Below are 17,413 nucleotides of genomic sequence, written 5' to 3' on the forward strand. Positions count from 1 at the left end.
CACTGGGCACAGCCTCTGCAGGCCTTTTTCAGTGCTGGACCTGGTCAGCTCTGCAGCCAGTGGCTTTCATTTCTTTATCCCCATAATTTTTCCCCTATGTGTGTGAGTGCAAGGGAACGCTCTCAGCTGCTTCAAGAAGCCCCTTCTTCCCCACACTCATCCTGTACCAAGGGAGGGAGGGGGAAAACCAGGGAGTTTTATGTATCCTGTTTTCCTCTCCCTGCTAAAGCACTGAGGGGGTAGGTGGGATGGCAGGAGAAGCCTCTCTTAAATAATTCCCTCGGTCCCTTCTTAATCGATCTTACCCCACAGGAGTCAGGCCCTGTAATGGTTCCTTCATTCCTAGCACAGTGTGCAGAAAACACAAGGACTTGGTGCACTGCAAATGCACGTTTGCAGAGCCCTCCTACAGAAGGAAAACTGAGCACATTCTGACTTCTGTGGAGAACAAAGAGACACGTGGACTTGTACCTTTAATTACCTGTCTTCCAGATGCTGGAACAAAATGAAGAGTACCCCTCCTTTTTCACTCGGTTTTATTATAAAAATCAACATTTCATTTGTTACAACTCAGTTTATAGTAATAATTGAAAAGGATTTTTGTACAAGGTTTATATACACCGTATAAGTAAAGCACTTTATTTTACAAAAAAAAAAAAAAAAGTTAGTGAGTGAATAGGGCTGACCAAATGTTGGCCATTATAATATAAATACATCCTTGCAAAGCACCACTGTACCAAAGCTGATGAACAAGAGACACCAGCTGGCTTTAAGACAATGACAAACAGTGATTAAAGCTTACACAACAGGGAACAAACAAAGCAAACCAAAAAACAAAACAAAGATTTAAAATCTAAAAGCAGCACCAGATCCTTCACTTGCAAACAAGGCTAGTTCAGCTTAAGCCTAGTGGTATCCTCTTCACACACACACACACACAAAAAAGACATTTTCATTTTCCCTTGCTGACTTTTAACTGCATGGCTTAAGGCTACAGCCATTTTAATCAGGACTTCAAAGCTGCTCCTTGTTCATTTAAAAGAGGGGAAGAGTTTCACCGTAACAATCACCCTGCCTGCTACTGAGACAATCTCTGTCCTGAATAAAATGTGGACACTTTACTTACCCTGCCCAGTTTTGAAGAGAATCACCCAGTCCCTAGAAATGCTATAAACCCATCACTGTTGCTCTTTTTAAAGATGGAAAACAAAACATTTTGAGTGACTAGTGTATTCTGACTTCTTTTAGAAAGAAACTGACTGTTTTGCAGCCATTTTCAAGCTATTAGTTCACTCCTAACATATTTTCAAGGTGTATCTGTCACCTGCCAATTAAGTTAAAGGGTAATTTCCAAGCAATACCACCACCAAAATGCAATTTAAAAAGTCTCATTGCTAAGAAAGCAATTTCTGAATAACAATGCTCCCATTATTTTTGCACTCAACCAGTTATTTTTCTGTTGTAGACCTAATAAATAATCTGCTACGTGCACAGCACATGTTCAGAAGCAGATTCTGTCAGTAAATACTGTGTGACAAATGTGCTCAAGGCAAAATGGCCAGGAAAAAAAATGATTGATTACTTCTTAGGAGGTATTTTGAAGAAGTTACTTGATTCAACAGCATGTGTGACCAAGGAGTTCTGTAGTTCAAGCAGTTCCCCTCAGAATGGTGGTAATCAATTAATATGAGATCTGCCAAGCAATAAGGAACTGGAAATAACTCAATATTCAAGACAGTGGCCTTTTCTTCATCTTGGTGCAGGTTTAACTACCTTAAAGCCAAAGATGTTAATCTGTGTTTAAGGCTTGCCAATCAAGCCATTTCTAGAGGATGGGCTATAATAACTAGAGAAGCGATGCAGAACTGGAGACCAGAACACCATCAAAGCCCATTGTAATAAACAGGAATAACAGGGATTTTCCACATGTAGCTTCACTTACAGTTGACTGTAGCACCTGCTGTGTCAAGCAGTTGGGGTGCAGTTTTCTTCATAATTAAGATTGTTTTTCATGTACCTTCATTCATTTGCAAAATGGACTCCAAATAAAAAATGTGCTTCCTCTCCTGCCTGGTCTGACAGAGCATTTTGTGCTCAGGTTTAAGGTAGCAGGTATTCTGTGTCTGACACACAGCCTGACCAAGAGAAGTCCAGCATTCAACACTAGCACTCTGGAAGGCAGAGAGGCTGAATCTGCTCCTTAGGAAGGTATGAAACGTTTGCAGCATGACATAAAAGGCAAGATTAGGTCTCATTAATGTTGCCATTTAAACATGCTAAGCTCCTGTTGAACATGCAAAGTTTATTTTTCAACAAATAATGCTGGGTTTTGTTTTAACTACAGAGGACTGTTCCTTTCCAGACTGGGCACACCAGTTATTTCCATCACCAGACAGGCAGGTTTGAACACTGCCCAGGTGTCTACAGAGAGCAAAAGGTGCACAATGAGTACCTGTGTTAATGCTTTACTGCACCTGATGCTGTAAAATAAGGACATTTGTGCTTAGCTTGAAGGACAAGGAGCAATTTTCATTGACATCAGTGAGACCCCTTCTATGCTAACAAACCCACTTTAGCAATCTCCTTAATGGACGTGTCTGTATTATCCACAGTCCCTGCATCTCAGTCAATTTGGGAAGCAGGAGAAAACATGATCCTCACTAGGGAAGGACAGAATGTGAATCATGACTGGCTCAGTGGTAAAAAGGAACAGAGAGAAAATGTTCAGTCTCAGTGTTCAGTCAGTCCAGGGTCTATCCACTGGGACTGTGGCAGGGGTGTGTACTGGTTGCATCAATGCTTTTCTAATCTGGAGACCTGCCCAAGAGGAATTTTACTCTGGATTTACTGATAAAATACATGTGCTTCCAAAAGCAGATCCCAGCTTCCCACTCAGATGAGTCCTCTGTGCTGGTCATTCTCAATGGAAAAACAAAGCCTGACCATCGTCCCCCTCTTCACAAGAGCCTTGCAGAGGCAGATCACTCAAAATATCTGATACACAAACTGAAACATCTGTATCAGAAAAACAATCAAATCCTACACTGAACTGCACGTCCACCTTCAGCTGGGCTGTGTGTGGACATAAACCAGCACAGAAGGCAGGCAGCATGACCCACATGCAGGGAATGTCGTCCTTCTGAAGAACCTCGCTATAATCAACACACTTACAAATTTACCTGCAGTAAGTTCCTTCCAAGAGGAAGCTTCAGCAAGGTAGTCCAACTGAAGCAGAAAAGAGAATACCACTCCTTAAGCTCAACCACCCTGGAGTTTTTCAAACAGAAATTGGCACACTGAAAGAAGTATTTTGCAAGAAGAGATCATTGCCATTGCAGTACAAGCACTCGGACTGAGATAGATAGGACAACACAATATTCTTCTGAGTTCATTAGTGCAAGTTCCCACGTATGAACCCCACGGAATGCTGCACATGAAAAAGTGTAAACAACAGAGAAATTCTAATTCTCATTGGCGTGCCAGCCTCAACCCCCCCTTGCCCCGACACAGCCGCCCTCCCCCCCTTCATATATATGGTTTCGAGTTCCCTTATAGTTCACAACACCCTCCTCCACCTCCATCCTGCTGGAGAACACAAATAAACTTCTTCACCAGCAAGGAAGAGCCAGAAGAACAGCTACCACAATTCCCAGACACCTAGAATGAAGCTGGGCAGAAAAACCCCTTAGTATGCCAGATTCAGAGATCAACAGCTTAGAGATCATCAAGGCTTTTTAAAGTTTCTTCAGGTATCTTGGACTGCTAGGAAAGACCCTTTATTACAGATGGAATCCCAATGACACAGTTTTCCTCGGAGCTGAAGCCAAATGAGGATCCAGTACTCCAGATGAGTGGCAGCTAGCAAGAGTTACTTGGCACTGACTTTGTCAACAGCATGAATTAAAGCCCATGCCGTATTTTCAGATTTTTTTACTCTTTTAGTTGAAACTGGCTGGGAAACAAGCAACAGAGAACAATAAAACCCAAATGGCACCTCTGGAAAGGTGAAATCCCCATAGCATGCCCAAAGGTGGGGAGGCAGAAGCTCCTCAGGACCTTCTTTTGAGAGAGAAGACTCAGAGGGCCGGTCCTTAAAGGCATTGAGCACCTTGGGTGGATTTGGTGTCAAGAGAAGGTGCAAATGCATAATGCCATCTACGATCAGGTGTACTGTGAGCTCCCATACAGTCACAGCAGAGCACTGCACTGGAGTCCAGGAGAAGTCAATATCATCCTAGGCTGCCCCTTAACCGATACAAATAATATTTTCACTTGATTAAGTAATCTCCCTGTCAAAATCACCACAGTGAGGCTGATGGGAGAAGGGGCTAAATGCGATAATATACAAAAATAGAGATGTGAATATAAAATGGTTTTGTTAAGAATATCTTGAAATTCGACATTCACAGTGGTTAATACTAAAGTATTAAGCTCACACCACACGAAAGGAGGTATGTCAAAAGGTACATCAAAATCATACTGAGAGAAACTGGCTTTACCTAACACAAAGAAAACGTGAGCAGTTCATACAGCAGGGGAACCCCTTCCAATGATCAAAACATCTTTTTTTTTTTTTTTTTTTTTCATGGACAGTTGGTCCACTGAAAGTTAAATGCTTCCTTAGTAGGAAAAAAATAATATATATATTTATTCATATATGATTTGTATACTGTGATAATCAATATACACTGAAAGTACTGCAAGGATATATTACTCATTTACAGAAAAACTAACAATCCGTGGTTAAATTTATCGTTTATAAATATGCTGTCTGTATTATATGCGGTATAAAAATATTTGACATTTCGTGGGCACTAGGTCAAAATAAGGTTTTCCTTTTTATGGGACTAAAAATCACTCAGGTATATGCATATTACCCTTGTCAATTATGTGAAAATCATACTGACCTGCTCCAAAACAGAATCCAACCATGCTGGCAAAATGAAGAACGTAATGTATAGCATGATAATCACTGCATGACAAGGCTAAATAGGAGAAAAAACAGAATTTACAGCAGCCCGGTTCTAGCAGTACTTTAAATAAGAATATCATGACTTAAAGTGACACAGGCAGGAAGAAAGGATGCAGCAGAGATAAGAAAACCTAACCGGGATTAAAAACATGAATTTTAAAATACACCCCCAAAAAAGTAATCGAAAATTCCAGAAGCAAGGAGAGAGCTCTAAATGCTAAATTATCTAGTTTGTTAATTGCATTAAGGAAAATCAGAGGTGTATTAATTTTAAAAAGTGTGATTATTTTTCTGGATTCACTGCTACAATTGCTGTATTCCTGTAGAAAACAAAGCCCTTTTGTGCAAGGTTAATATCTGTCCTGACTGCATTTTCAAGTTTATCTTCAATTGTTGGCCCTCTGTAGTTATCATAGAGGATATTTGGCTACTTCCAAGTATCTATGGTATGCTGCTCTGAGATGGACTTCTTTATTATTAATTATCTTAAACATTTTTGGTATTGACAAACCCCACATATCACCTCTCTCTGGACAAGTAACATATCCCAGTCCTTCTATTTCCTTAACGTGCTCAGTCACTTCACTGGATTTAAGGCATGTTTTTTGTGTTCCGCTTGCAAAAATAAAAACTTTTTGTACAAACCGTCTGCGTTTCCTTTACACAAAATTTTTTTTTTTTTCTTCTTCTTATAGCACGAGCAGCAGCCGCTATTTAAGAAAATATATAAATATCCTTTTTTTTTTTTTTTTTTTTTTCAATTCTTCTGTACAAATATCTTCAGTATTTCTCCGCCCCTGTACACTGTCCGAGAGCTCCCTCCCCCCCTCCCCGGGAGAACAGTTTGTATATTTACACTTTCACACAGCGGGTCGGGGGGGGCTCCCCCTCAGGAGGAGTCTGTGCAGGGGGAGGGCGGCGGTGGGTACAGGTGGTGGGAGTAGCTGCGCTCGGTGTACGGGGAGGGCGGGCAGCTCTCGCAGTTCTCCTCGGCCGACAGGTACTGGCTGCGCGGGGTGGGCGGCGGAGGGACGGGCTCCGAGTCGTAGTTCAGGTCGCTGGTGTAGCCCTTGCCCGCGGCTGCCGGGACCCTTCGGCTGGGGGCGTAGTCGCTGTCGCACACATCGGTGCTGCAGGGCGTGGTGGGGGGTGCAAAATGCCGGTAGCTGTAAGGCCTGTAGCTGAGGTGGGAGCGGGGAAAAAAGGGGTCAGTGCGATCTGGGGGATGCGCCCGCGAACGAAGCCCAGGGGGATGAGCCAAGGTGGGAACAGAAAGCAGGGCAACCTCTCTGCAGCGATGCACAGCATCACGCTCTCCTCTCTTCGACCACACACGTCACAGTGTCGGTCAAATTACGGCAACCGGTGAACGTGATGATAATTATTAATTATCTACAGACAACACGTTCCCTAAGGACTTAGGAGCAGTTTCTTCTACCTCAATTAAGACAGAGGGGCAGGAAGGGCACGAGTGTGCGTGTGCGTGTCTATATGTAATAGCTGCATTGCAATTACCTGGAGAAGATATTTTGTTATGCAATTGCTGGATACTGACTTCTAAGCCCAGACAAGGAAACTGAAAATTACCTGCAGTCAGGAGAATCATTCCTTACAGCGGTAACTGGGGATGAAATTCTCAAAGGCTGCTACCACAAAATGTCTTTTTTTTTCAAAATGAGCCAAATACAGTTCCAAGGAAACAAATTAGAAAGGGAAGTGCATGGTAGCTACAACTCACAGTCAGTTGGGGATGCAGCTCCTCTATAGTCAAGTCCGAATATTAGCACAGAAGTAAGATCAGAGGCAGTAAGATCAATGTTTATTTTTGGGTGGGGGAGCATTTGGAAAACACTGAACCCTATGCTACACCCCTAATACCATTTTATTGTACCAAAAGGCACATCAGCTAACCACTGATCAGCAAGACTCATGCTGGTTACCAGAATTCAGGTTTCTTTCATTAGAAAATGACTTATTATTTTAGAAGATGTTTTATATGGCTGCAAGGGATCATTATAAACATCTGGTCCGACCTTCTGCACAACAGAGGCCATATTTTCTGCTAATGGAGAAGGGATGTCTGTTTAGCCCCAGAGACCTCATTATCCAACAAACCCCAAAGGCTCTGTGTTAGGGAGGCATATCTTTCAACAGACAAACACAGCACTCTCTTCTCACTGACCAGATCTACTGGGGATGTGCCAGGGGAACATTTACACCCTTGGGTAGTATAGGTCTGTTCCTCTGTTTTTGTTCCTCTAACTTGCTATAAAATGATAAATAACTCCAGCATTCTTAAAGGAAAGGTAAGAAAGACACATTCAAGTAAACAAAGCATACCTGTCCATAGATACTAGTCAGTAAAAATAAGCAAAAGGTTGGCAACCTTTTCCAGATATGAACCCTTAATATGTCAAACTAGAAATTCTGTGGTTTATCTAGACCACAATATTAAATGTTACTTCTGACCTCCTTTATATTGAGCACTTTTTCTCCACAGGGTGTTTGCTTATAATTTCTGATAATTACGTAACAAATTATTTTCGACAGAAGCCTAAAAAAGGGCTGGGTTCACTCCAGGGTAAATATTTTTGGCTCAAACTCATTGTGGTACTGTGTTTCTTTTGGCATTTAGCTAGTTTTGTGATGAGTGCTGTCATTCCCCCTACAGCAGTATGCCCAAGAGATGGATCACCAAAACACCCTGGTGTGTGATTTACCTCAGCCAACGCTGCAGTTGTGCACACCCATCAGTGACCTGATACACGTGAACCCATTGAAGCACTGGTTTAGTGCTTGCAGAATTAGGGCCTTTGACAGCAATTCTTATGGAGCAGAGGCTGCCTTTATTCTGCATTTTCCACACTAACTCTTTGATCCTGACAGAAGCTACTGTAACAGTAATTACCTGTAGGATCTATGAGTGGATGGGCTGTTTGAAGAATAACCAAATTCCATGGTATAGTGTGAACGTTCAGTAGCTGGTGATGGTGGTGGGTTCAAAATCTAAGGAGTAAAACATGGAAAAAAGCCACAGTTAAAAAGGAAAGATACAAAGTAAACTCAAGAAAACACCAGTTTATAATTTTTCTTTTTAGTACTGTATAATAGGATCCTTAAATGAAGAACTGCATGCATAGCCCTGCCAACCAAATGGGATTTTTCATTTGTTTATTCCCCAGTTCTTTAACAGACACTCGAAATGCCATTTGTTGCCATTCCTATCAGCTACTATTAAGCTCTTCTCCAAAAATGCTGACTTAATTTGTTTACTCATCTGTCACTTGTAAGACACGTGACACAAAACTTCCTTTTAATTCCTTGCAAGTCTATACAGAATCAGTCATAGCTTTACCTTCAGAGGCACATGGCAGAGTGTAATGAAAGGAGATCTCTCTGCCAGAGCTGCTTAACATTTATAGGGATTTTTTTCATCTCCCCTGACATTCAATCTAACTTTTTTTTTTCCTGGCACTGAGCTCTCTCACAACTTTTTTAAATTAAAGTTTCTAGACTGTTTTGGAAAAAGACCACCTCATCTTCCTTCCCTTTCAAAATCACGTACTCCATCTTGAAACAAGTTTATTAAGCTAAAAATCTAACCCAAAACATTAATCTGTCAATCAGTTAAGACTCAGAAGACACCATTACTTCTCTGAAAGTTATTAAAGGTCTACAAATAATAGAATAACTTACTGGAGGAAAGTAAGTGCCTTTGGTACTTGAAGAACTACTGGAGGAGGCTCCAGTAACGTGGGCCCTGTCATAGGGCGGTCCACTGCTCCCTCCCATAATGCTGAGGGAGCTGATGACAGATTTACCTCGAGACATACCTGAGGAACAAAGGTGTATGTCAACATTCAACTGAGAAAAGGAAGCTCAACAAAATAATTTGCTAGTGACTGAAGCACGCTGGCACAGAGTCCAAGGGAAAACGGTGCTCGAAATAATGGGGGAAAAATTCTGCTCAAAGAATCTTTATGCAGGATATTACACAAAGTAATTTGATGCATTGTTTTAACCCTGTAACAGCCTCACAGAGCTTCAGTTCTGACAGGAACCTGCTGGATCCAAAGTCACAAGTTACAGGACATATTTAGTTAACATATACAGAAGCAATGCATTTAAATGAAGTGCAACATTGTGATGAAGTTTTACTCCTTAAACAGCAGCAAAGTGTGCTTGGGCTGGTGTTAGAAACTTCAGCACCAAACGAAATAAGCTGAGGCTACAATTATTGCTGGTCATCGCTGACTTTGCAAGAAGTTTCACAAGCATAAAAAAACTCAGTCTACAAACCCATCAAGAATAATTACATAATGTTTAAAGTCCCATTTACATACCGGGAAGAGACCCTGACAAAGAGCTTGGGTGAGGCACATAACCCAGAGGGACAGAGGCTGGGCCATGCACCACATAGTCATTGGTCATGGTTTCTCCATCTCCCTTCATGCGTGGGCACAGCACCCTCTGGCAGATGAAGTACATTGCTCCAACCACAAAGACTGTAAGGATCACACCGATGATGGAGCCTATCGTGTTGTTGGGCTGTGGGGCAGGTTCCTCCGTTGTGTCTGAAAGGGGAAAGGGAAAATCGGACTAGGAAAGTTTAAATCAACATCAGTTTTCCTTATATCTCCCTCTTCTCGCCAGTGAACATTCACCTATGGTGCATCACCTCTCTCGTTCAGTAGTGATGAATTTGGGGTTTGATACTATTTATTAAACTACCTAACCTACAGCACATCTGACCCACCCTCAGATAGAGCTGAGCATCAGCTCGAGAGGTACCATTTTATGAGGAAACTGTATCCAGAACAATTACTCAACAGTCAAAATGAGTGGCTTTCCCTACAATACCAGTTCTAAGCAATGACATTTCTGACAACTCCCTGCCTGTGCTTCGTGAATTTGACAAGAAAAGCAGACTAAAATATTTTCCTGTTCTAGTCAGTGTTTTACATCTTACACATTTCTTTTTCCTGAACACCTAACCCACACTTCAACCAGCCTGTCACAGTCCACAGAGATGAGTAAACAGACTCCTCTGATCATACTGAAAGAGGGATGGTGACAACTGCAATTTTATTCTGGGAGGGCCAATTTTCCATCCTCTATTACAAAACTGGAAAACATAAACTATAGTAAAGGTAACTACCCAGGTCTGTGATGATGTCACTAGTAACTTGCCAGCATGACAGAACATCTCCTATTACTCCTTCTCAAGATCAAGGGTCCAGCTCTGGCTTTGCATTTTCATATTACGTGTGTGTCAACTGTGATATATGGATCTCTAACACAAGAAGAGATGTCCCTGTTTAAAATTTCTTTTAAAGCACCAACAGTGAAAATGAACTTTTCAGTTGGAATTTTAAAGGCAGCAGTATCCTTGTAGTGCCCTGGAGATTTCAAGGCAGTGGAAATCACATATTACAAATCATGTATCAAGCTCAGAATTACACCTTTTCAAGATAAAAAAAGAAATTTTAGAAGGTTTACTCTATAAACAGAGTGCTCCTATGATTCTAAAAGCACCTGCTATTAACTCTCTGGATGAGAAAACCATGGTTGACGGAATAAAATCTAACTTATAGGGAAAGTGAGAAACAAATTTTGGATGCTGCAACCAAGCCTCCAGTCTCAGGTAACACACTTACAGCATCCTTGCTCGTCTGAGCTGTCGCTGCAGTCCAGGTTGTGATCACATTTCTTGCTTTTCCCGATGCACTGCCCGCTGGCACAGCGGAACTGATCCGTCAAACAAAGCACTGCCAAGAGAACCACCCACAGAATAAGTGACAGTATCAAAGGCTTCTCCTCTTCAAAATTGTTAAGAAACAAAGGCACCAAAGTGTACAATCAGGAGTATCTTGGGAGAGCCTAGAATGCTGCAATCTTAATTTCTGAAAGGAGCCGATGACACAAAAAGCCCCCAGTGTGAACCGTGCAAGAGTGAGTGATTCAGTGTTCTGCTGAGGACAGTGCACACTGGGGACCTGGCCCTCACTGCCTACTCACCCTAAGAGCAAAGAATTAAGTTATTAAAAATAAATCTGCCTAACCACAATGATAAAATTGTTTAAGAAAGATAAATGCAGTTTCTCATTGTCCTCGTGCTCTTCCTGTAAACCAGAAAGCTCCTTGACCATGAGACAGTATATTTTACTTGTCCTTACATTTTTAAACTGAAATGAAAGACAGAATATAAACCTGAAGCTTTGCCAGTACACTCAAAAAATATACTATCACTTTGGGAAGAAAGCTCATTGTACTGGCAAACAGTAGTTCACTCCCAGATACCAGGTTTTTAGAGCTTAAAATCATACCCTTTTTAACAGTTCTTTTTACAGTGTTTAAACCACCGTGACAGAGATCAGTCTTAATTTCCACTTCACAGGTAGAGAAACAAAAGCATGGCGTTATGAAACAATTTCCATTTAATAGACCAGTTTAAAAACGAGCAGAACCTTGGATCCTTCCAAACCCTACTCAGTAATAACACTGGTATTTATCGTCGTGTCCCTTAGGACAACTCTGTTTTCACCAAAGCGTCCTCAGTACCTTCACAGTTCTTCTCATCTGAGTTGTCCTGACAATTTGCTTCTCCGTTGCACCGGAGGGCACTGTCTATGCACTGTCCACTTTCACACTGGAACTGGGTATCTGAGCACACGGGGCAGTTCTTCTCGTCACTGTGGTCTTCGCATTCGGTGAAGCCGTCGCAGCGCCAGGCCACGGGGATGCAGTCAATCTCACCTGTGAAACAGGTGAATTGCTGAGGGGAGCATGTTGGTGGTTCTTAAAAAATCAAGCAAACAGACAAAAATTAAAAATCCGGGTGAACAAACAGCTCGTCCAGGTGAAGGGCTCAGCGGCTTTCACGTATCAAAGCAGCTGATAAACACGCCACGGCACAGGGTAACTTCCACACCCACTGCCTCCACACTCATCTGTGCAGACCTTGAGCCCCAAGGGACTGATGAAGGCTCACATCAATGGGGGCTTGACAGACAAAGAACAAGAGGAACAGAGAAACAGGCCCATAAAACACAATTATTTTTCTTCCTTTCCCATTTAAGACTCCTACACCCTTCTCTTAGTAGGTCTTCAACTCTTCATTTAAAGTCATCACACTTTTCTGCTCCCTCTTTCCTGCAACACTACTGTATCCACAGCTGATGACTTACTCTCTTTTTAAATGTTTGTCAGTCCTTGTATAGAAAATGTTAAAAGGATGTGATGTGCTGTACATGGATGCACTGTGACTCAGTGTCTAGTTGTGTGCCCTTGCCAGTTCTGCTCAGTCAAAATTCTTTTAAAACAAAAAATTGCTCCATCTAGTCAAGTTCCACCACCTCGACACATCTGCTCGCTGTTATTTAACATTTACTACATTAACTGTTAATTTCATGGAGTAAGGAAGTGGGGTTTTTTTTTCCCCCCCTTTTTTTAATCCCCATTTCCTCCCTCTGCTTTTTGGCCTGGTACTAAACTTGCTCTGAGAAGATATCTGGATTATGTTATTTATTCCATGGTGAGCCCACATGCCACCTCGATGGCCAGATGATTGCATAATAAATCCATTCAGCACAGTGGCATCAAAGGGCTTCTCCTCTCCCCCATTTCAACCCCTCCTCTGGACACCAGGGTGTGGGTTACAGTGACTGCATCACCACGGAGGAGGCAACGTGCCCTTCTGGCACTCAAGTTCAGAAAGACACACACAGGGTGAGCTTGAGGAGGACAACAGAGAAGAATAAAATGGCACAGACAGTGCAGTGTGCCAGAATGTGAGAATCTACCCCTGTTTGAAAAAGGAGAACGGATGGAGTGATAGAAAAAAGTGATGAAAATCATACAATTAAGAATTGAAGTGGCACAGAGCATGGGAAAGGCTTACCTCCACAGGACAGCTCATCCTGCAGCAGAACAAGGTGGACGGGGCAAGAACAGCGTGTGGTGCCATCGCCCTTCACGATGCAAATGTGTGAGCAGCCACCATTGTCTTGAGAGCAAGGATGTTGTCCTGTGAGTTTAAAAATAAGAAAGACAGGGACTGACAAGAAATCTCCACCTCTTTTACAACCTTTCAGTGATTTCTTTGGGCCCATTGGTCTCCCTCCATTACTTCCTTACCCCGGGGAGAGCATTACTAAAAAAATCTCTGAAAGAGTTGTATTTTGTTACGTGTATTCTTCCCTTTGCATAAAGTAATTATAACACACATTGATAACTGTCCATGATCTGAAACCACTGTAAAAATTGTGCTGTGGCATCTACTAAACAGTACTCAAAGCATTTTGCTTCTTGTGAGAGGTAGAATTAGTTCTCTGCAGCAAAAAGTAGTATTAGTAATACAAAAAGATGTCTTGGATTCCATACTTCATTTTCTCTATCAAAGACCATTAAAAAAGTAAACTTTTCCTAATTTATGAATTCTGAAGCTTCCAGTCTCCAAAACTCAAATTAACATGCTCTAGATAAATATGTCTCTTCATTTTAATGTTTAATAAGGACAACACACTTCTCTTGGAACTCCTGACAGATTTACTGAGATTAATAGCACACAAAACTAGTAGCAGTCTGCACTGATGTTTTAATTAAGCATCCCCAGACATTTTTCTTCATATTTCTCCCAGGCATGCACCACAGCCTACTAACCAGGCACATTTTCTCCAGGATGACAGCAACTCCACTGCTTTAACCATCTACCTCCCATGATTTCAAGAGTATGTGTGTAGGGAAAGGCCTGGTAAACAGAAAACTTTTAAAAGTGCAGCCATGTTCAATACAAATTATTTAATACACACTTCCTTTTTCCAGTGCAACACTGTTCTCTGTCCCTCACTTTCAATATGAATTCCCACCATCAAAAATTGCTCAGTTTGCCTTCAAGGCCAGCAGTCCATTGAAACATTTGCTGCCAGTAAAAGCCCTGAGAGCTGTGCTTGCCTAAGCAGAGCAAACACCTCATAGCAGTTCCCTAGCATGATCCTGAAAATCCTCTCCTAGGGATAACAGGATGTTTCCACTGTGCCCAGAGACACTCACATGCCAGGTGCCTGTATGACACTACAATAAAGCTGTCATCAGCAACAAAATACGATGCTGGGGTTGTGATAGATTTCCAATCCACTGCCAACTGCCTGAAGGAAACAATCTTAACAGCACCCTGACCACTAACTGATACCAACTTCTTCCATCTGCACGGATGTTGGTCAGCAAAAAGGCAAAAGAGGTTTCTGTCTCTGTGGCCACTCCTTGGCTTGAGTCTCACAGGCACTGTTTGCACCTGCAGACAGGCACTGCACTTACTGTACTCCTGGATGTTGAGCTCTTTCACAGCATGGATGTCACTGAGCTGTGCAATACGAGCTTGGACCTTCGTACGCCCTTCTCGGCCAGTCATGTCAATCTTTTCAATCATCTGCTGTTGTCTGTCAATCCAGTAGAGCCAGTTTTCAAACACAGTTAGTCCCACAGGCTGCAGGATATTAGAGTCTTCCAAAACAATCCGGTTGGCACCTGCAGAAGGGAAAGAGTAGTCCAACTAGAATCAACTGAATTACTATCAGAAACATTTTCTACACCACTCACATCTCTGTTTTTCACTGCTCCTATGCTACCAGGTAAGCCTGCTATAAAAACCCAAGCAATCCATGGTCCTCTGATGCATGAGTAATGCATTTGGCAGACAGATGATTAAACTTTGTTTCTGTTTTCATCAAGAAAACAGGTTTTGTGCTTCAAAAACATCTACTGTACTTAAGAAGCACCTGGAATTGGGGGCTCAGCTCTCATTAGCCTTTCCAGTCTTTTCTCAATATGATGGAAATTTGTAGTTCTTTTCATTCTTCTTTCCCTCTTTGGAGAGATCAATTTCTTTGTCTTGCCATCCAACAGGGAATGAGAAGATGGATAATTAGCTGGAGCTAACTAGTACAAGATGAAATCCAAGTGAAGGGAAGGTAGTTAGTATTTCTCACATGAATTAGGAGATTAACACGACATCTGACTTCCTCACATTCTTTTCTCTCGACTGCATTACCTTCACTAAGCTATTCATGCTAAATTGGGAATGCTCCTTTCCTCCTAGAGAAGATTTACTTTCCTGAGTTCCTTTAGCAATCACCCTAATTCACAGTTAACACTCCACATAAGCAGAAAAGTCAAAAGTTGTTTTAAAGGTATCATTAAAGACCATCCAAAGAGAGTGAAGACTTTGTAACTCACACAGAAAACAAGCATGTTAATCAAAACCTGAGGGCTCAGGAGGGAGGTTTAATCCATGCTTCCTTTATTTACCATGGTATGACATGGTCATTAACACTCAAATACTCAGTGTGTTTATCAGATTCTGACCACAGCTGAAACAACATCACACAGTCTACACTTAGGCTACAGCTCGAAAATTTACAGATAGATCCTGGTATTTCAGGTATCTGAAAATATTATTATTTTTCACTTTTACTGCAGCAGACAATAGCCTTACATCCGTTCATCCACAGAACAATTTCCAGCAAGTTTTTATATTTAGTTCTGTAAGAAATATACCAGAAAAACTGAATACCATGAGGAAAAAATCTACCACATAAATCTACCATACCCACACAAGATGATGTAACAGGACAGAAGACACATGCATTTCATGATTTTATACTTTGAGTAAATTCTATCCCTCTGCTTTGTTTGGTGGTAAGAAGAGGTTTTTTTTGCTTGTTGAGAATTTTATGAACAGTATGTCGGTGATGATGACCACCAAACAAATTTGATGGTGGAAAACGTATTTACCTCCTTTTTGCTAAATGCACACAGAGCTCAGAAGTTAAACAACCTTGCAAACATTTACTAAGCGTTAGAATCTAGAGCCGAACAAGGAAATTCAAATCAGCCAGACTGAGGTTCTCACCCACCACTCTGGAACAACACCAGCAGTGGTCTGATTAAGGAAAGACGTTGATGGATTCTGAAGGAGGTTATACCCTGACTGATGGAGAAATTAACAGACTGAGTGATGTAAGTCAATCTAAATAACTGCAACCATCTATTAACACGTGTGAACATGACTAATTGGCAAAAGGTGAGAAACAGAAACCTGAATCATGAGAAGAAGAGATAAGCTGGGAACAGGGCAAAATGCCAAGATGACAGTAAGAAATAGAAAAATTAAGACCTTGACCTACCCAAATGGAGTCTACACATGCCCTGCTCTGCCGTGACCATGGCAATCATTTTGCATCGTGGACCTAAAGCTCAGAAGCTTAAAATTTTAAAATTTTCCCTTCCTTAATGTTTTAATCTTTCTTTTTAATATTCACGACCAAGTGTAACTGACTGTTCGTGACTAAAACAAGACCCTAAAATCCCTTCTTCCATAAACCAACGATAAAATCTGAAGCTGACCCATTAGAGAGATAGTTTCCTTTACTGGGAATGTCAGAGGAAAGGGAGATGTGATTAAGAGGAGCTTTTGTCTCCTGGCATCACCATCCTCTCTCCAGCAATACCTTTTACCAGAAGACTTAAAACCAACCAAATAAATGCAAAGATCAGGACACACCCATAGCTCCTTCTATTTCCAAATAAAAAGTACTTAATTCCAGAACCATTAGACATTTCCAAATCACAGCAGATTTTCTGGAAGAGAAGAACTAATTTCCAAACAGTTTCCATGGCAGGGAGTTAATTCCAGTCATCTTTTCATAAATCATGTGAAGGCTCTGGTTAACTTCAGTAGGATCTCCCATTTGGGCAGAATATTAAGTCCTAACTGAATGCCTGAAGGACAGGGAGGAAAAGACAGACTGCATCACATGAAAGGCATTCTAACTGTCCTTGTCTTTGTCACTACTGGCATCTACAGAGTCGACAGAGCAAGAGACTGTGAATGTTTTTAATAAGCTAACGTGCAGAAAAATTACTCTGCTGGTCAAAAGAGCCTATTAATCAGCATTCCTAAGCACAGGAATGCATCTCAGCAGTTAGCAATTTATCCTGGTGATTACAGCAATCTATTTGTGGTGCAAATGCCAAAAAGCAAGAGAGGTTTTGGAATGATTTTAGCTTGTGTTCTTTGAAATACAACACTGATGATAAAATAAACACATCTTTAAGAAAAAAGAAAAGCAGAATCATTAAAACCAGACTGAACTGGAATTTAGACCCATCTCCTCTGGTGTTTTAATTCTGGGCAGATAACAAACAAAGAGAGAAATAAAACATGGTGTAATACTCTGCCACCTGTCACTCTACTCATGCAAACTCTGGATCTGGGACAGCTTACAACACACTGAGCTACACCAATCCAAATTTTTCTTTTCAAAAACAGTTCACAAACTCAGGTTACGTCTTAGTGTTTTAAAACAGTAAACAATCAGGATATTGCGATTCTAGTGACCCTGCACCTTCCACTGACACACCACTGAAAAAAAATTACTATTT

At 41.4% G+C, this 17,413-nt stretch overlaps 1 protein-coding gene across 2 annotated transcripts in view; it reads right to left on the reverse strand.

Moving 5' to 3' along the window:
* Window positions 1-1,262: 1,262 nt before the first annotated feature.
* The window catches only part of LRP6 (LDL receptor related protein 6), a 79,384-nt gene continuing 63,233 nt past the window's right edge, over window positions 1,263-17,413 (reverse strand). Inside the window, exons 16-23 of one of the 2 annotated variants that reach the window (XM_050323912.1) lie at window positions 14,288-14,497; window positions 12,873-12,998; window positions 11,534-11,728; window positions 10,630-10,740; window positions 9,316-9,546; window positions 8,669-8,805; window positions 7,881-7,978; window positions 1,263-6,153 (exon numbers count right to left, since the gene is read on the reverse strand). In XM_050323912.1, the coding sequence (XP_050179869.1) occupies window positions 5,862-6,153; window positions 7,881-7,978; window positions 8,669-8,805; window positions 9,316-9,546; window positions 10,630-10,740; window positions 11,534-11,728; window positions 12,873-12,998; window positions 14,288-14,497 (1,400 nt within the window). In that variant the 3' untranslated portion in view covers window positions 1,263-5,861. Of the gene's footprint in view, window positions 6,154-7,880; window positions 7,979-8,668; window positions 8,806-9,315; window positions 9,547-10,629; window positions 10,741-11,533; window positions 11,771-12,872; window positions 12,999-14,287; window positions 14,498-17,413 lie in introns of both variants that reach the window. The other variant, XM_050323911.1, reaches the window with a different exon arrangement.

The sequence above is a fragment of the Myiozetetes cayanensis genome, unplaced genomic scaffold, assembly GCF_022539395.1.
Source record: "Myiozetetes cayanensis isolate MyiCay16 unplaced genomic scaffold, myiCay2020 scf3, whole genome shotgun sequence".
NCBI lineage: Eukaryota > Metazoa > Chordata > Aves > Passeriformes > Tyrannidae > Myiozetetes > Myiozetetes cayanensis.